Source organism: Mustela erminea, chromosome 9, assembly GCF_009829155.1.
Source record: "Mustela erminea isolate mMusErm1 chromosome 9, mMusErm1.Pri, whole genome shotgun sequence".
In the NCBI taxonomy this organism is placed as follows: domain Eukaryota; kingdom Metazoa; phylum Chordata; class Mammalia; order Carnivora; family Mustelidae; genus Mustela; species Mustela erminea.
In genome coordinates, this window is record NC_045622.1 from 96,528,094 (window position 1) to 96,548,079 (window position 19,986).

At 38.7% G+C, this 19,986-nt stretch overlaps 1 protein-coding gene and 1 long non-coding RNA gene across 2 annotated transcripts in view; one reads left to right on the top strand and one right to left on the bottom strand.

The window, feature by feature from the left end:
- The window catches only part of C9H11orf49 (chromosome 9 C11orf49 homolog), a 191,603-nt gene that overhangs the window by 61,742 nt on the left and 109,875 nt on the right, over positions 1-19,986 (top strand). Inside the window, 1 exon segment of the mRNA XM_032360166.1 lies at positions 19,651-19,781. Coding sequence (XP_032216057.1) covers positions 19,651-19,781 — 131 coding nt within the window.
- Positions 1-19,986, bottom strand: part of LOC116600092 — a 67,147-nt gene that overhangs the window by 9,231 nt on the left and 37,930 nt on the right. Inside the window, exons 2-3 of the long non-coding RNA XR_004289494.1 lie at positions 8,582-8,644; positions 6,494-6,730 (exon numbers count right to left, since the gene is read on the bottom strand). This is a non-coding gene — a long non-coding RNA (uncharacterized LOC116600092). The remainder of the gene's footprint in view (positions 1-6,493; positions 6,731-8,581; positions 8,645-19,986) is intronic.

Below are 19,986 nucleotides of genomic sequence, written 5' to 3' on the forward strand. Positions count from 1 at the left end.
TTTCCATTGTGTGAAGTGTGAATCTATTTCTCTTTAACACAATTATAATGCATATGTAATTCTATTTACTCTCCAACCTCATGATAAATATATATACATATATATATAATCTTAATTATATATGTAATATAATTATATATATATATACAATCTTAATATTATATATAAAGATTTTGGTTATATCAATATTCTATTTGGTTATATCAATATTTACTATTTATAACTATATAAACACTATTGACACTTGAACTAAGTTGCGCAATCTTCTCACTCCTGAGATTACCTCTTTTCTTCTTGTTTGGTAAATTTTTATAAACTTATCACTAATTTATCTCCAAACTCTACCCAACTGAATAAATTGCCTTTCTGGTACTTGCTATTTATTTTCCATTTGCCCCTGCACATCCACTCTCCACATTATGCTGGAGGGCTGATCTGTACAGACTTTAATCCATAGATTCTCTTGCCCTGTGGCTTCCCAGTTGGGTTAAAGTGGGAGACTGAAGGGCAGGAGGAGACCGGGTGAGCTTGGGGGTATTTAGTCTCTCCCTACCAGTTTGCTGTGGGTTGAAGTTGGCTCTGTTCCTCTACTGAAGTTCACAGCTTAGGTTAGATGGTCTCTACTCTTCCTATATTCAAGAAGCCACTCCCTCCACTTGTGTCTTAAGGCCTGGGATCACACCAGATCTTAACTATTGTTAGTTTCTGGGTAACCCACTTTCTCTTAACCTTTTCCAGATCTTTGTAAATATTCTCTTTTTACAGTTTTCCTCAGCTACCCTTCTTAAATATATTATCAGTTAACTGCCAGGACTCTGAAGCAAGTACAATGATATTTTTTTTTTTTTAAAGATTTTATTTATTTATTTGACAGAGAGAAATCACAAGTAGATGGAGAGGCAGGCAGAGAGAGAGAGAGGGAAGCAGGCTCTCCGCTGAGCAGAGAACCCGATGCGGGACTCGATCCCAGGACTCTGAGATCATGACCTGAGCCGAAGGCAGCGGCTTAACCCACTGGGCCACCCAGGCGCCCCCAATGATATTTTTTTGTACGGATTAATTCTCTCAGTTTTATCTTCTAAAAGAAGTCCCTCTTAGAATTTTCTGACCTGCTTTATTATTTTATCCCTATGCCTGCTTTATAGTAGCATTCTCTGGACCTTCTCTCATCCTTGTTTTTGATGTACTCATTTAAAAACAAGACCTCATACTCTTTGACACTCTTTCCTTTGAGAAGTAAAGTTTATGTCTTTTCCCCTTGAATATGAATCTAATAGAAGTAATACTATGTGAACTTCTTTCTTTCTTCCTCCCTTCCTTTCTTTCTTTCTTTCTTTCTTTCTTTCTTTCTTTCTTTCTTTCTTTCTTTCTTTCTTTCTTTCTTTCTTTCTTTTTTTCCAAAAGGGGAGAGTGAGAGGGGGCGGGAGAAATGTAAGGAGGGGGAGGGGCAAAAGGAGAGAGAGAATCTCAAGCAGGTTCCACACCCAGCGCAGAGCCCAATGTGGGCTCAATTTCACAACCCTGAGATCATGACCTGAGCCAAAATCAAGATTTGGATGCTTAGCCAACTGAGCCACCTACAGTTCCCAACACTGTGTCTTGGTCTCTGGGAACTTACTTTTCAGACATTGCCCCTCAGGAGACTCTTTTTTAATAACCAGTTGCCAAGAAGCCCAACCACAAATTTGGTTTTCAAGCCTAAGTGTCCAACATGTAAAGGAAGAAGCTTCCAGATAATTCTTATTTTTTGTGCAGTTTTTTGTGCAGTAACAAAAAACCTAAAACATGTCATTAGCTTTGAGACCAGTCAACAGGTGGAAACCAGAAGGACTTTGAAAAGCCTGACAGTGGAAGTCTGATGGGCTTCAAGGAGACCATCAGTGAAGGCTTAAAAGAGAGTGAGGAAAATGTTAGTTGGAGGTAAGAGGACCCTTATTATGTAATGACAGAAAGTTTGGCAATACTATCATTTTTGGTAATGTGAAAAATAGGAAATCTACATAGTGCGTATGACGATCCTACCTGTGGAGATTTCTGGGCTGGTTATCTTTTTCTAATTACCTACAGTAAAATGTGAGAGAGATGAACTAAAGAATGGACTATTTTGTTTTCAGGTGGAATTTAGAGGTAATACAGAGAGCTCAGGACAGTCTTTCTAACCAGCAGAAAGTATTCAAAGTAAGGAAGTGCTTCAGGATAAAGATCAAATCTAAAGTGCTGGCAAAGAAATGTGGTCCAAGGGTAAAGATGAACCCTTTGTTAAAAATCTCAGCAAGATTTCTGGGTGGAGCCTTATGGACTTCACCTTCTTCTTCTTCTTTTTTTCCCCCCACCCATACATTATTTCAGATGTACTAGAGGCCTAAGGATCTAAGAGCAGCAGGCTCATAGGGAACCCAGATAGGGAAGGGCCAGTCTCTAAGAGGTTTGTGGGTACTTTTTGTCCAATGGAGTAAACGCCAATAAAGTTAATAGAAAAACCTCAGCATCCCTTCCCCCCAGTTTTTTGTTTAGGTTTTTGGTGGTTTTTTGGTAAACATATAATGTATTATTAGCTCCAGGGGTACAGGTCTGTGAATCATCAGGCTTACACACTTCACAGCACTCACCGTAGCACATACCCTCCCCAGTGTCCATAACCCAACCACCCTCTCCCTCAACATCATTTTTTTTTTTTAACATCATTTTTAAGAGAATTATATTTGTGGAAGCCCCACTAACTTGGGCTAAAGAAGACATAAATAATGTAAAATTAAAAGTGGCCCCTAGGGGCGCCTGGGTGGCTCAGTGGGTTAAGCCGCTGCCTTCGGCTCAGGTCATGGTCTCAGGGTCCTGGGATCGAGTCCCGCGTCGGGCTCTCTGCTCAGCGGGGAGCCTGCTTCCTCCTCTCTCTCTCTCTGCCTGCCTCTCTGCCTACTTGTGATCTGTCTCTGTCAAATAAATAAATAAAATCTTTAAAAAAAAAAAAAAAAAGTGGCCCCTAGACTTCCATGGCCAAGAAGCAAGCTGAGAAAGCTATTCAGCTGCAAACTGAGACTATGATTTATGGAAATATAAGTATGATTCAGAAGAATGAAACGGAAAGCCCAGAGTACAGAGTCAAAAGTCATGGGAAGTCATTATCAGGGAGAGGTACTAGGCTCAAATCATGGAAATGAGACATGTGGGTGGGTGGATTTCAGAATTGCAACGGACCAACAGTTGCTATATTGCCTCTCATTCTCCCTCTTTTTGGTTGGAAGTTTATTGTGGTTATCCTATCACTGTATTACCCTTGTACATACTGGGTGTGTAGGAGCATATAACTTCTCTCTTTAGTTTACAGGCGTTTAGAATGAGGAATTATACAGGAACTGTACCCAAGAAATTGCACTGGAGGCACTTCATCTCTACCTGGAATTGATTTATGTCAAGATCTAGAGTTTATGTTGATGCTAAAATGGAATTAGACTTTGGGTGTTTCGGTGGGGAGTGTATTTTGCATTTGTAAGGAATATAAATTGTTATGGCCGGAGGGCAACTGTGGGTGATTCTATTTCCCAAAGATAGCTGTACCAATATCTCCTATCCTACATGATCTTCTACAAAATGACCTTGCCATGCCCCCATGGTGTGTGCCTTGGTGTGCACATATATTCATTCATTGTGCTAGACTTTTAATCTGAGGACTCATGCCTTTCCATTCCGAGAAATTTTCTCCAATATTTTCCCCTCCATTTTCTCTGTTCTTTCAAACCTCTTGTCTACTTACATATATACCCATAGATACATAGTTTAATATAAATTGTATCATACCACACATGCTGTTCTGCATAATTTTTATTTTTCAGATTATATCGGCTGTATATCCTTTAAGATCTATAACATAATTGACATTTAATATTTATCAATCGATGTGGCATCTAAACATACCTACCCAATCATTACACTGATATATAGAGAATCTTTAAGCTCTTTCTTACACCTGTAAGTGGCCCACACATCAGATAAAAACTTTTTAGACTGTGTGTCCCAGTGTGGACTTCTGAAAATATGGTTACCATATGCTAAGACATGAGTTGGGGAATCAGCTTAGTGTTTGGTGCTCTCCACTGTTCATCCTTCCTTTCCTATATGATGACTCCTTCTTAAATGAAGGAGTCTACATTCTGGACAGTCATTTAAAATTGCAATATTTTATGGAAACAATTATCTCTAATGACTTTTGTAAAAATAATATGTTTCTTTTGGGGTCTGAAGCTGAGTGGTGATGCAAGATTTCTTTTCCTAGGAATCCAGACCTTCTCTTTAATCAGCAAACCCCTTTAATTTGCTAAAGATCAGTTTAGTGCCCTGTTGACCATTCAGTGGAACAAGAGTGTTAGAGAGAGATCCCTTGTGTTTTTTCTTTAGCTGTAAATTCCATCAAGCTAGCCCATTAATTGCAGTGGATGGGAACTGGAGAGCTGTTCATTTGGCAGTTAGCAAAGGGTGGTAGAGGAAAGAAAAATATCTCTGATATTTTTGCTTAGGGATTTGGGAATTCAGAATTCAGTTAGCGATAACTAGATTAATGTGTTTAAATACTTCGAGTCACTTTAAATCATTCCTTGTTTTGTAACATACTAACAAGATCTTAGAAGTGGTTAAAACAGTGTTTGGGAAATTCTTTTGTGGATTAGGATCCTCCAAAAGCATCATCTGTTAATGAGCAGATTGTTTAGGTGATAGATAAGCAAACATAGATTAGCTAATAGAGTAAGAAGTCCTGTGTCCTGTGGTTACCTCTCTGTATCTGAGAAGGGGTATCATTTGTAGGCAAGAGGCAGTTTCTTTGGGGTCCACTGTCTCTGTTCTACAGAGCCATTTTTTTTTTTTTTTAATCCCATCCTAAAGGTAATAAGAATATGTAGTGGCACTAGATGGTATTCATCAGTTTAGGATGTTGACATGTTAGATTGTATAAAACAAGGCAGAAAGGATTACTTTTTGCCAGCTGCATCATTTCTGGCAAGAGCTTACTATGTTCCTGCTTGTTTTGCTGTCATTGTTGTTAACCCATTAGAGAAACTAACCACTATTTTGGTTCCAGCCAAATCTTTGTCATCACTGGCCTAAAAACCTCTTGGGGACCAAAGAGCACCTGGCCATTCTGAAAGCCTCTCTCCTCAGTGATCGATGCTCATCTCTGCGGGCTCCCCAAAGCCCTCCTCCCTTTTTCCAGAAGCACCTTCAAGCATTTCTGCATGGCTACCCACTCACGCTCTTCTATTGTACCTCCTCCTCCTGCCTTACTGAATGCTGGATTTCCCAGCTCACAACTCTTAAGAAGGAGCTTTATTTCAGAGTAGAAAGGGGCCCCCATATGTGGCCTATTATATCCATATCAACTTGCTTACCCTTTTCAAACAGCTATTGTCTTTTAATAGGGTCCTGCCTGGCAGGGGGAGTCCTTAATTCTTGCCATATAAGAATGGGCAGCTTGAGTTACAGCGAACTGCAGTTTGGTGCTCTGATCAAAAGGCCTCTGTTGTTTTTAGGTTTTTTTTTTTTTTTTCCCCTCCCTCTCTCTCTCTTTCTATATCCTGGGCTAATAATTCAGCACAGCAAGGTCATTACAGGCTTTGAATTGAGAGTTGAGAGTGTTAAATTACTGACCTAGAATAAAAGAGATCTGGGGGGGCTCTCAAGAAAGATAAAGGGATTCCGGCTAGTAAAGTGCAAGCCCAGCAACCTCACTTCTTAACAATATTATTTTTTTTAATCCTCTCTGTCTCCAGAAGTCTTTTCCGGGACAAGGAAAGATCTCCTGCCAGAGAAATTAGGTTAGGAACTCAGCAGCATCTTCAGAGAGCTGTGGCCCAAGTGCTAGCAATTCTCGGGGCCTGTGTAGCTGTCCTTTCATCTCCCCACCTAGTCGGTACTTCACTCTCGGCCACCTCCCTCCCCCAGCCTGTCTGCTCCTTGACCATGTAAGTCAAATATAAGTGCTATTTCAGCTGAAAGGTTCTGTCTCATGCAGGATTTCAGACATGTGAAAAACAGACCACTTGGGTTTCAAAATATCTTAAAAATAGGGCCTTGTCTCATCAAAAGCTGCTTCCATTCCATTTATATTTTGTAAATAACCTTTGTCTGGTCCTACCATACCTTAACAAGAAGAACATTACCCCGTTGTGACTGAATGTGACACCTTCACTCTACGCTATTGGGTCTTCTTCATACTTGGCCCAAAGTATTATCTCCCATGTATCCTTTTCCCCATAATCTCCTAAAGCCAAGCACCATCTCTGGAAAATACCGACTTCCTATGTCTCCTATTTTTAGAAAAGCCCCTGAAACCAACCATCACAGATTTCTACTGGGCAAAGTAATAATAATAGCTGATAGTCCTTGAATGTGCCAGGCATTATACAACATGCATTATCATCACATATAATCATCTTTGGCAACTTTCATTCCTGTTATCATAATCTTGTAGATAAAATAACTGAGGCACATAATGGTTAAGTACCTGGCCCAAAGTTACAAAAGTAGGAAGTGGCAGAATCTGTCCCAGAGGAGTGCTGCTTGAACTTCAACATGCGTGTAAACCACCTGGAGTCTTGTTAAAATGCTGATTCAGTTTTAGTAGGTCTGAGATGGGGCTGAGATTCTGGTTTCTAACAGGCTTCTAAGTGATGCCACTGCTGCTGTCTTTGGTCCATTCTTCCAGTAGCAAAGCCGTAGTCATTCTTACTTCAGAATCATTCTAATAAAATATTTTAGTTATACTTTCCAACCACTCATTCTTCAGACAATCCTATAAATATACATATGAGGTGTTTAACACCAATATCTTCATTTATTTCTGGTAAATTTATTATGGTAAAATATACACAACAAAATAACCATTTCAATTATTTTTAAGCGTGCAGTTCTGTGGCATCAAGTACGCTAACACTTTTCTGCATCTATCACCATCATCTATCCAGAACTTCTTCATCTTCTCAAACTGAAACTGTACTCGTTAAACACTGACTCCCCAATCGCACCAGCTAGAGAATTAGGAAGTTTCAGATGTAAAAAGGGGAAAGACTAGAATGTACCCTGTGTAACACTGGAATTGAACCAATGTTCTCATGGATTTTAATATATGTAGATATCTAGATGTATAGAAATGAATCTAGGTGTGTGTATGTGTGTGTATGCACACATGCAGAGTGTGTATACATAAATCTTCCTTTGTCTTTACCCTGACTCTGGGAGAGCCTAGAAGCAATGACACATTTGGAGCACATCTAGCATTCACCTAGGTTTTTAAACAGTCCTCTAACGGGGGTGCCTGGGTGACTCAGTCATTAGGCATCTGCCTTCGGCTTGGGTCCCGATCCCAGGGTCATTGGATCAAGCCCTGCATTGGGCTCCCTGCTCGGAAGGAAGTCTGCTTTCCCTTCTCCCACTCCCCCTGCTTGTGTTCCTGCTCTTGCTGTCTCTCTCTCTCTCTCTCTGTCAAATAAATAAATAAAATCTTAAAAAAAAAAAAAAACAGTCCTCTAATAAAAGCAACTTGGTCTTCTTGGAGAAATGGCTGGCTGTAGGATTGGGTGGGAAAGAACAAGATGAGCCTGGAACATATTTTTCATTCAAAAAGTAAGGAAATAAATGAAACAAGATGGGATTGGGAGGGAGACAAACCATAAGTGACTCTTAATCTCACAAAACAAACTGAGGGTTGCTTGGGGTTGGGGTTGGGAGAAGGGGGGTGTGGTTATGGACATTGGGGAGGGTATGTGCTATGGTAAGTGCTGTGAAGTGTGTAAACCTGGCGATTCACAGACCTGTACCCCTGGGGATAAAAATATATGTTTATAAAAAAATAATAATAATAAAATAAAAATTAAAAAAATTTAAACAAAAAAGTAAGGAAGTGATCAAAGAATTGTGTGGACATGTCAAAACGACGTAGAAGTCAGTTTGGGGCACCTGGCTGGCTCAGTTGGTAGAGCCTGGGACTCTGGATTTCAGGGCTATGAGCTCAAGCTTCACATTGGGCATATATACTATATACTTACCTACTAAGTAAATAAATAACAGTGGTTCTAGGAGTCATCTTCTTTTTATTCTTGTTTTTCAAGAAAAATCAGGTCAATTTTTCTCAGTTTTAAATAAATACTTTAACAGGGTTAGAAATACCCTTCATAAGGCCTAAAGATTAGGGACGCTTATGTGGCTCATTCAATTAAGTAACGGACTCTTGTTTTGGTTCAAGTTATGATCTTATGATCTCAGTGTCCTAGGATTGGCTGCGTGCACCTCCCCCCCACCCCTCCCCCATCTGCATGTGCTCTCTCTCTCTCAAAAAAAAAAAATTAAAAAAATAAGGCCTGTAAATTAGATAACAATATTGTATCAATTTTAATTTTCTGATTTTGATCATTATGCCTTGGTCGTATAAGAGAATTCCTTATTTTTTAGTAAATATATGCTGTATTTAGGGGTAAAGGAGTATCATGTCTACAACTTACTCTTTTAACAGTTCTGAAAAATAGTAAATATATATGTGTGTGTGAGAGAGAGATTAGAGAAGTTTGAGTGAGAGCAAATGTAACAAAATACTCACATTTGAATAATCTAGGTGAAGGGTATTCAGGAATCCTGAATCCTGTGCTATTCTTGAAGTTTTCTGTAAATTTGAAATAATGTAGAAATACAAAACAACTGAAATCTCAAGAGGAAAAAACCAAACAACTTAAAGAATAGAAGAACTTACTCAATGAAATTTGAATACTGGTCTTGGAGAAATCTGTTTGAGGTAAACATTATAGTATACATCTGTTTGACCTTTAAAATGTTTTAGGAACACTTTTGTTTGATTTTAGAGGTAAGATTGATACCTATTAAAAAACTTTTTAGTTCAGTTAAATACAATGAAAAACCAAGAACATGCATTTTTATGCAGGTAGAAAATTTGTTTTGGATTTCTGGTCATAATGGCTAGCAGTGTTTATGATTTGGCTTTCTTATCCATTACAGACACATGGTAATACATAAAATTTTCTGCAGAGAAAATGTAAAGAACATAGCCATTTTATAAAATCAGTGTAAATTCATCCATGGGCGAGAAACCAAACAAACCACAATGCTAATGGGGCTAAAACCACAGGCCTCTTGTGTTCTGGGTTCAGAAGCAAGCACAGGAAACTGAGAGTTCATTTCTTAAGGAATAGTAAAAGGCAGGAGATTTTTTTTTTTTTTAATTATGACTGCTACCTGGAAAATGGCTTATATAAAACATGGGTCTCTGAAAAGAAGCAACCCTACAACCCAGGATGAGTAGTCTGAGCTACTCAAGGTTCAGTGACAGTCTCTGTGATATCCCCAATATCATTAGGAATTGAGCATTAACTCACCCAATATCCGATCTGGTCCTAGACTAGGATCTGTCCCCAGTAGAGAGTAAGGGATTGAGTAACTGGAGACAGTGATAACCTCTCACTTAAGGGGAGTCTACACGCTGAAATTCCAAAATATGTGAGAACAACTAATGCTAAGAAAGAGCCAACAATTGAAATAGAAATTTTCTTCAGAGAAAATATGACTAATTATTTTAGTTGAATTTGAAATAAAGTTTAAGATCCTCAGGGACATAATAAAAGGAATGGTCATCATTAAAAAAAGAGAACAACTGAATTATTTGTGTTTTGGGTGTTGATTTGTGTAAGTTCTTTATATATTTTGGACACTAATCCTTTATCAGATACATCATTTGCAAATATCTCCTCCCATACTGTAGGTTGCCTTTAGTTTGGTTGATTGTTTCCCTTGCTGCGCAGAAGCCTTTTATTTTGATGAAGTCCCAGTTGTTTATTATTGCTTTTGTTTTCCTTGTCTCAAGTACCATATCTAGTAAGAAATTGTTACGGCTGACATCAGAGGTTGCTACCTGTGTTCTCCTCTAGGATTTTAATGTTTCCTGTCTCACATTTAGGTCTGTAATCCACTTTGAATTTATTTTTGTGTGTGGTGTAAGAAAGTGGTCCGATTTCATTCTTCTGCATGTTGCTGTCCAGTTTCCCAACACAATTTGTTGAAGAGGCTGCCTTTTTCCATTGGTTAATCTTCCCTGCTTTGCCAAAGATTAATTGACCAGAGTTGTGGGTTCATTTCTGGGTTTTCTATTCTGCTCCACTGAGCTATCTATTTTTGTGCCAGTACCATAGTGAATTGATCACTACAGGTTTGTCATATAACTTTAATGCCTCCAGCTTTGCTTTCTTTATTCTTTTTTCTTTTTTTCTTACAGATTTTATTTATTTGTTTATTTGACAGAGAGTGGGAGCAAGAAAGGGAACTCAAGCAGGGGGAGATGGAGAGGGATAAGCAGGTTCCCCACTGTGCAGGGACCCAGACATGGGGCTCCATCCCAGAAAGCCAGGATCGTGACCTGAGCCAAGGCAGATGCTTAACCACTGAGCACCCCAGGCACCCCTGCTTTTCTTTTTCAAGACTGCTTTAGCTATACAGGATCTTTTGTGGTTCCATACAAATTTTAGGATTTGTTTGTTTTAGCTCTGTGAAAAATGCTATTGGTATTTTGATAGGGATTACATTAAATGTATAGATTGCTTTGGGTACTATAGACATTTTAACAATATTTGTTCTTCCAGGGGCGCCTGGGTGGCTCAGTCAGTTAAGAGACTGACTCTTGGTTTGGACTCAGGTCATGATCTCAGGGTGGTGGGTTCTGCTCCTACACTGGGCTCTGCAGTCAGCACAGATCTGCTTGCAATTCTTTCCCCTTCTTTCTCCTTCCCCATCTGCTCCTTCCCCTCCTCTTTCTCTAATAAATAGATAAAATCTTTTTATGAACCCAATATTTGTTCTTCTACTCCATGAGCATAGAATGTTTTTCCACTTCTTTATGTCCTCTTCAATTTCTTTCATCCATGCTTTATACTTTTCAGAGTACAGATCTTTTACTTCTTCGGTTAGGTTTATTCCTAAGTATCTTATGGGTTTTGGTGCAGTTGTAAATAGGATTGATTCCTTGATTTCTCTTTCTGCTGCTTTATTACTTGTATGTAGAAATGCAATAGATTTCTGTATGTTGATTTTGATCCTGCCACTTCAGCAAATTCATGTATCAGTTCCAGCAATTTCTTGGTGGGGTCTTTTGGATTTTCCATATAGAGTATCATGTCATCTGTAAATAGTGGAAGTTTGACTTCTTTGCCAATTTAGATGCCTTTTATTTCGTTGTGTTCTCTGATTCTCTGTTACTATGTGTTCTCCATTACTGTGTTAAATAATAGTGCTGAGAGTGGGATAGTGCTGAGGGTCCTGGGATTGAGCCCTGCATCAGACTCCCAGGCTCAGCCGGGAGCCTGCTTCTCCCTCTGCCTCTGCCTGTTGCTTCCCCTACTTGTGCTCTCTCTCTTTGTCAAATAAATAAATAAAATTTTTTAAAAAAAATTCGACAGATTAAACTTTAGACCAGACATAAAAGAATAAAGAATTCATCATTTGGAAGATAATACTAAGTACAACACAAAGATAAAAGATGAAAATTATGAAAGGACCCAGAAAATACACCGAGAGCTACAATGTACATCTAACGGAGAAGGAAAGGAGACAGAGGATGGCAGTGAAGGAGTATTTGAAAAGATGCTCTCTGAGACGAAAGGCATAAGTCAGATTAAAGTGTTGTGCAAGCTAAATAAAAATATACCTACATGATAGACACATTGTAAAATCCACAGAACATTGATGATAAAGAAAATAGCTTATATGAATGGTAAGAATGATGAACTCCACGAGGAATGGCAGGAGTTTGACTGATGGCCTCTCGACAGCAGTGATAGATGCCAGATGACACTGGAATAGTATCTTTGAAGTGCTGAGAGAAGATAAATGACAACCTAGATTTCCCACCTGGTTAAACCATTACTCCAGAGGGCAAATAAAGATATTTTCAAGAAAATGAAAACTGAGAGCATTTACCACCCACAGGCTTTTGTGAAAACAGCAGGTCTGTGAATATTCAGAAATTCACAATTTGAAATCACAAAAAGCATAGAAAACCTGAAGTTGTTTTTGCTGAGCTTTCTGAAAACTCGTTTGGGAGCAAACTTGACCTGGACTTGTTTATGAGGCTGTATTTGGTCTTTATTTAATCTTTTTTTTTTTTTTTAATCTTCTTAATGTAAATATATGTTTCACTGTGGAAATTTTACGATGCTTTACTTTTGGGTTTGTTTTGTTTTAAGATTTTATTTATTTATTTGTCAGAGAGTGAGCAGGGAGAGCAGCAGGCTGAGGGAGAAGCAGGCTCCCCTCTGAGCAAGGAGCTAGATGCAGGACTCGATCCCAGGACCCTGGGATCATAACCTGAGCCCAAGATAGATGTTTAATCGACGGAGCCATCCAGGCATCCCTCAAACTTCCTAACTTTGAAACTTAATATGAAACTACAGTACTGAAAACAGTATATATTGGCATAAAGGCAGACATATAGACTATTGGAATAGATTAGAGAACCCAGAAACAAACCCTTGTATGTATAGTCAATTGATTTTCAACACGGGTGCTCTTCACTGGGGAAAGGACTACTATTCAACAAGTCTTTCCAGCAAGTGTTGCTGGGGAAACTAGCTATTCACATGCAGAAGAAGGGAGTTAACCCATATCTTATATCTTATATAAAAGTTACCTCAGAGCGCCTGGATGACTCAGTTGGTTAAGCGGTCAGCTCTTGACTTGGGCTCAGGTCAAGGTCTCAGGGTCCTGGGATCAAGCCCTGTGTCAAGCTCCACACTCAGCAAGGAGTATGCTTGAGGAATTTTTTCTCCCCGCCTCTCTCTGCTCCTTACCCTGTTCACTTGCTCTAAAATAAATAAATAAATCTTAAAAAATTAAAAATTAAAATTAACTCAAAATGGATCAAAGATCTACATTTAAGAGCCAAAAGTATAAAACTCTGAGAAGAAACAAACCAAATGTCTTTATAGCATTATAATTGACAGTGATTTTATGGTTATCAAAGCGCAAGTACAAGGACAAAAGAAAAAAATCAATAAAATGGACTTCATCAAAATTAAGAATTTTTTGTGCATCAGACTATAGTATCAAGGCAAGAAGACAACCTGCAGAATGAGAGAAGATATTTTCAAATTATATATCTGATAAGGGATTCACAGCTGGAATATATAATGAACTGCTACAACTCAGCAACAAAAAAGTTATTAGTAAATGGGCAAGAGCCTTAAATAGACATTTCTCCAAAGAAAATATACACATGTCCAATAAGTACATGAAAATATGATCAGCACATCATTACTCATTGGGGACATACAAATCAAAACCACAATGAGATACCACTTCACACCTACTACCATGGCTATTTAAAAAAAATAAGAAAATAGAAAAAACACTGGTGAGGATTAGATCTCTTGTGCACTGCTACAAGAAGATAAAACAGGCAGCCACTGGGGAATAGTTTGGTGTTTTCTCAGAAGTTTAAATGTACAATTACTATATGACACAGCAGTTCCACTTCTGGGTATATACCCAGAAGAATTGAAAGCAGGATGTTTGAAGAAGAGAAATTTGTGCACCAATGTTCATAGAAGCATTAGTCATAATAGCCAAGAGGTAGAAACAACCCATGTGTTCATCAGCAGATAAATGAATAAACAAATGTGGCATATACGTACAATGACATATTATTCATCCTTAAAAAGGAATGAAATTTGATATAAGCCCAACAAAAACTTAGTGAAATAAGCCTGGGGCACCTGGGTGGCTCAGGTGGTTGGGTTTCCACTCTTAGTTTCAGCTCAGTTCATGGTCTCAGGGTTGTAGGATCAAGCCCCATGTGGGGCTCTGTACTCAGTGTGGAGTTTGCTTGAGATTTTCTCCCTCTTCCTCCTTCCCTGGCCCTTCCTCTGCTTGTGGGTGCATGCTCTCTCTCTCTTTCTCCCTAAAATAAATAAGTAAATGAAATCTTTTTAAAAAAAGAAAAAAGGTGGGGCGCCTGGGTGGCTCAGTGGGTTAAAGCCTCTGCCTTAAGCTCAGGTCATGATCTCAGGGTCCTGGGATCAAGGCCCACATCAGGCTCTGTGCCCAGCAAGGAGCCTGCTTCTCCCTCCCCCTCTGCCTTCCTCTCTGCCTACTTGTGATCTCTCTCTCTGTGTCCAATAAATGAATAAAATCTTTAAAAAAAAGAAAAAAGTAGAAAAAAGGGGCACTTGGATGGCTCAGTTGTTTAAACATCTGCCTTTGGCTCAGGTCATGATCTCAGGGTCCTGGGATTGAGCCCCACATCAGGCTCCCTGCTCAGCAGGGAGCCTGCTTCTTTCTCTGCCTCTGTTTCTCCCCCCAGCTTATGCTTTCTCTCTCTCTCTCAAATAAATAAATAAAATCATAAAAAAAAAAAAATAGAAAGAAGCCAGACACACAAGGGCAAATTTCATACAGCTCCACTTATAAGAGGTACCTAGAATAGACAAATGCATAGAAACAGAGGGTAGAAGTTACCGAAGTCTGGGAGGAAGGTGGAAGAGGACATTACTTTTTTTGTTGGGGTTAATGATAAAGTTCTGTGAATAAATAATAGTAATGGTTAACTGTTTTGTGAATGTATTTAAGCCACTGAATTGTATACTGCCAGTACTTAAAAGGATAAATATGATGGCTAAAATAGTATTATAAGCATTTTACCATATTTTTTAAAGTTCTTAATTTAAAAGATAGAAGTCAAAATCTAGAGAATAATATCAGAAGAGAAAAGTGCTCATAGGTTATTTAGAGTGTGCTTTGGTTCTTGTCTTGCTTTGGACAGTAATAAAAATAACGAATGACTTGACATTCTAAAAAGTGTGTAGCTACTCATTTGAAAGGATGTATGCATCCATGTTTATCGTAGCATTATTTACAGTAACCAAGATATGGAAGCAACCTAAGTGTCCAACAATAGATGAATGGGTAAAGAAGGTACGGTATACGTATACAATGGAATATTACTCAGCCATAAAAAAGAAGGAACTCTTGTCAGAAATTTCTGACAACAAGGATGAACCTATAGGGTACTATGCTAAGTAACTCAGAGAAAAACAAATACCATATGGTTTCAATTAAATGTGGAATCTAAAAAATAAAACAAATGAACAAACACACATGCACTGTTAAGAGTAAGATGGAGTCATTCATGTCAAGCAATGATGCAAGCATTTAAGGGTTCTGAAGCTATCAGATATCACTGAGACCAGCCCAGCTGAAAACACCCCAGAGCTGGTAACTAGGAGAAGCACAGGAGGTCTGAAGGGTCTCAAGACGGATTAAATTCCTTTAAAAGGGAGTTTGCAGCAAACTGTAGACTCTCCAGACACTGACCCCTCAATGTCCGAGCACTTAAAAAAGGCAGCCACTGCTGAAGGCTCTACTGATTGATCTCTGAACAGAACTGAGATCCTCCATTGTTTGAACAGAATAAGCAGTAAGTTCCAAGAGCTGACCCCGGCTGGACTGAGGCCTTATCTCAACTGCGCACCCACAGACTGACTTCGTTCTCTTCCTATCCGCCATGTTATCTTGTTCTTTGTGTGACTTAGGTCTTGTGTTTTGCTCTGGGTGCCATGTACGAAGCCAAGTTAATCATGTGGTGAAATGTCATTGAGTTTGGAATCCTGAACCTGCTTTATAATTATGCTAGCCTTGCTTTAATTACTGAATAAAGCTGGCAGTGTGGAAAGACATTACTTATGTGTGCATCTTCATAGTGTGCTCGTGACATACACAGACCAGAAACAGACTCATAAATACAGAGAACAAACTGATGGTTGCCTGAGAGGAGGGCATGGGGATGGGCGAAACAGGTGAAGGGGATTAAGAGGTGCTATCTTCCAGTCATAAAGTAAGTCACAGGGATGAAAAGTACCCTGTAAGGAATATGGTCAATAATACTGTAATAACTCTGATGGTGACAGATAGGGACTACACTTACCGTGATGAGCAATGTGTTAAGTAGAGAATTGTTGAAATCACTGTGCTGTACATCTGAAACTAATATAACGTTGTATGTCAACTATACTTCTATTAAAAAAGGAAAACTGTGTAGCTAAATATGTATGTTGAAATTGTAAGAGGAATTCTAAGAAGTTAAGATTCTGTCATAGCTTCCAATCTAACGGTTGGGGGGATAATTAAAAAGGAAAATAACTGGGGCACCTGGGTAGCTCAGTCGGTTGACGTCTGACTCTTGATTTCAGCTCAGGTCATGATCTCAGGGTCTTGAGTTCAAGCCCCGCCTCGGTCTCTGCTCTCTTTGTGAAGTCTGCCTGAGATTCTCTCCCTCTGCCTCTGCCCTTCCCCCTGATCTCTCTCTCTCTCTTTCAAAATAAATAAAATATTAAAAAAAAAGAAAGAAACAAAGAAAAGAAAAAACTTCCCTAACACAATAGAAAGCAGGAAAAGAAAAACAAGCCAAAGAAAAATAATTCATGGAAAAGACATAATAAGATGGCAAAAATTAATCAGATATATATATTTTTAAAACTCACTTATTAAAATACAGAGACTATAAGTTTGGGTAAAAAGCAAAATCCAACTATATACTACTCACCAGAGAAATATCTAAAACAAAATGACCAAGAAGGATTAAAATTAAAAACATAGGAAAAGATATGCCAGGCTAATACTAACCAAAACAAAGTTGGTATTGCAATATTACAGTGATAATATCAGGACAAAGCTCAGACTTTTAAAAAGTTTAAAAACGCTGACTCCAGTATTTCCAGTGTGGCTGACTACAAATATAAATCTGATACTTTCAACCTGGTGTTACTTATCTATTCTTTCTAAGCTTTCTAAATCAGCTACCAAAAGCATTTATGAAGTAGTATGTACTATGTGTTAGATAATGTGATGGAGACCAAGATGAATACAACCTAATTACTAAATCATAGATCTTACAGTCTTGTAGGGAATATAAGTCCAGTAAGTTTTTTCAAAGGCAGCAGATTATGAGTGCCAGTAGAGAGTTATAAGTGAGGCATCATGGGAATTGGGCATGAGTATAGAATCAGGAAAGAACTTCATGCAAAATGGGGCATTTGAAGTGGTCCTGAAAAACTGGATAGAATTTTAATGGATGGAGGTAGGGAAAAGTTATTTCAGGTGAAGGAGAAACAGTAAAGCTTGGAGCAATATATTGTATTTTTTGCTTTTTTGTTTGAGCAATCTTATCTAAAAGAATTTTCCCTGATTATATCGCCTATTAACTCTTTATGTAAAGTGATTATAATCTCTATACTGACCAGTTAAATTTCATTGGTAAGGATGATCTTAAGACAGTAGTGGAGGGGTGCCTGGGTGGCTCAATCGTTAAGTGTCTACCTTCGGCTCAGATTGTGATTCCAGAGTCCTGGGTTCGAGCCCCACATTGGGCTCCCTGCTTGGCGGGAAGGCTGCTTTTCCCTCTCTGACTCCCCCTGCTTGTGATCCCTCTCTCATTGTGTCTCTGTCAAATTAGTAAAATCTTAAAAAAAAAAAAAGACAGTAGTGGAAATATAAATCATTTTGTAGTCATTATTATATGTCCTTGGCCTATCAGTGTGTGTTTTAAAATTCTTATTTTATAACTTCTTATGTAAATTCTTTTTTTTAAAAGATTTTATTTATTTATTTGACAGAGAGAGATCGCAGGTAGGCAGAGAGAGAGAGTAGGAAGCAGGCTCCCTGCAGAGCAGAGAGCCAGATAAGGGGCTCGAACCCAGGACCCTGGGATCATGACCTGAGCCGAAGGCAGAGGCTTTAACCCACTGAGCCACCCAGGTGCCCCTGTAAATTCTTATCCATACAATGAGTCTCAGCCAGATTCTTTTGTGCATAAATTATTCCCTCTTTTTAAAAAAGAAATACATATCTACCTATCTATCTTAAAGGTTTATTTTTAGACAGAGAGAGAGAGAGAAAGCACTTGAGGGAGCAACTGGGGCGGTGGGGCAGGAGAGGGAGAGAGAGCATCTCCAGCAAACTCCCTGCTGAGTGTGGAGCCCAGCACTAGGACTCAATTTCACAACCCTGAGATCATGACCTGAGCTGAAACCAAGAATCAGATGCTCAACCCACTAAACCACCCAGGTGCCCCTAAAAAAAATATTTTTTAAAAGCTACACTAAAGATATAATTACACTAGTATTAGTTTCTTTACAGCCCAGATTATGACCTAGACACCAGCTTTTTTCCCATGGGGGGTATGAAGCACACTTTGGGACTAATTCTTTGCTGGATAGCTTCATAAATTTAAACTAGATTGTTATCATTTTAGACTTCATTTGCTAGAAATGTGACCTACTCCATTTACCTGTAACAGCTCATTTGCTTTATTTTTCATTTTCCTTTGCTCAAGACAACACTGCAAACTACATAGTTAACACTTTAGTTACTTTTTTTAAAAAAATTTCTCTTCTAACCTAATTCTTTACCAGATGTTTTCCTCATGCGTCCTCATAGTGTCTTAGAAATAGATTTCTACACTAGTTTTCCACAGGGAGAGGAGCATGTAATTTGCCTTTTCATACAGTTGTTAATATTAACAGGAAGAGGCTAATTTTATCTTAAGTGATAACATACTCTATGTTAAAGACAGGTTAGATGTTTCCCTTAGAACTTGGTCAGGGAAGAGGAAAATGGAACAGATGACTCCTTAAATTTTTTTCCTGTTCGTTCAGAGATTCAGTTTTGTCCCCACTTTAAATTGTCAGCAAATGAAAAGTGGCATTTGGAATTTCCACTGTCTCTCTTGTTTTGCCATCTTCAGTTTAATGACTGCTTCTTTACAAAGATTAACATATTTTCCACTCATGATTTACTTGTCAGAGAATTTAGGAGTTTTCTGGAACCTGAAATCTGCCTTTAGTTGTGATGATTACTGGATAATTGCCTATTCTTTGGTGGAATTTCCATTTTTAGATTACGCCAGGCTCTACAGCCTTTATTTCTTTGGCAGAAGAACCCAAAGGCAATGGAGTATATTTTTTCCCCTTCTCTGGCCCAGCTTAAACAATGACTCACTTGGGCTCTGGGGCTTTGCTTCATACTCTCATTCAGGGGCCACTTTTTACCCTTGTTCCTCTTATTTGTCTTAATGTTCTATCTGAAATCTTTCATATCCTTTGGCACATGGCTTTGCCTCTGAGGTTATTGTCAAAAAGGTATCCATCACCCCCCAAATTGTCTTGAACAGACAATCCAGTTCTGTCCCCATGAGCTATGTTCTTATGGGAGCTGATATAGGTCAAGGAGAGTACAGAAATCATATCTTTAAGGAAACATAATTCCAAATGTGGTAGAAGAAGTATTCTCCAAAAAGATACAAGTGCCAATGTCATCCAGTTAAAGACTCTATCTGAGATGCTCCTGTGGCTGATTAAAACTCTCTCAGTGCATATATGTGGGAGGTAGGAAACACTAGGAAGGAAGTGGACTCCAAGAGTTTTCAGAAAGATATGGTTATATGAAGGGATTTCTTCACTGAAAGACGTGGTCTAATCTATAGTTCAGAGTTTTATTGGAGAAAAAGGATTTTCTTCCTTTTTGGCAATGGTTCTATGTGGTCTTGATTTTTTATTCTGATTCCAGCCTTCCATATCTCTTTCTCTAATGATGATTCCTTGATTTTTCTCTTTGCAGTTTTAACAGTGTATGTCAGGGAACTCACATTCTCTTTCGGGAATTCAGCTTCATCCAGGCCACCCCTCACAATAGGGCATCATTCTTACGGGCCTTCTGGAAATGCTTCCGAACTGTGGGCAAAAATGGCGGTAAGTGTTTCCAAATCCTTTTCTTGCCTTCCTTTTCTCTTTCCAAAGTTCTGCCTTTGTTTTGTTCCTATAAATACTGTTGAGCACATGCTATAGGAGACTCTCCGAACACCTTACTTTTGAGGAACTATCATCTTGTGTCACAGATACTACCACCATTACTGGTACCAACACCGTCACTAATGATATCTATTAGGAGCCAAAT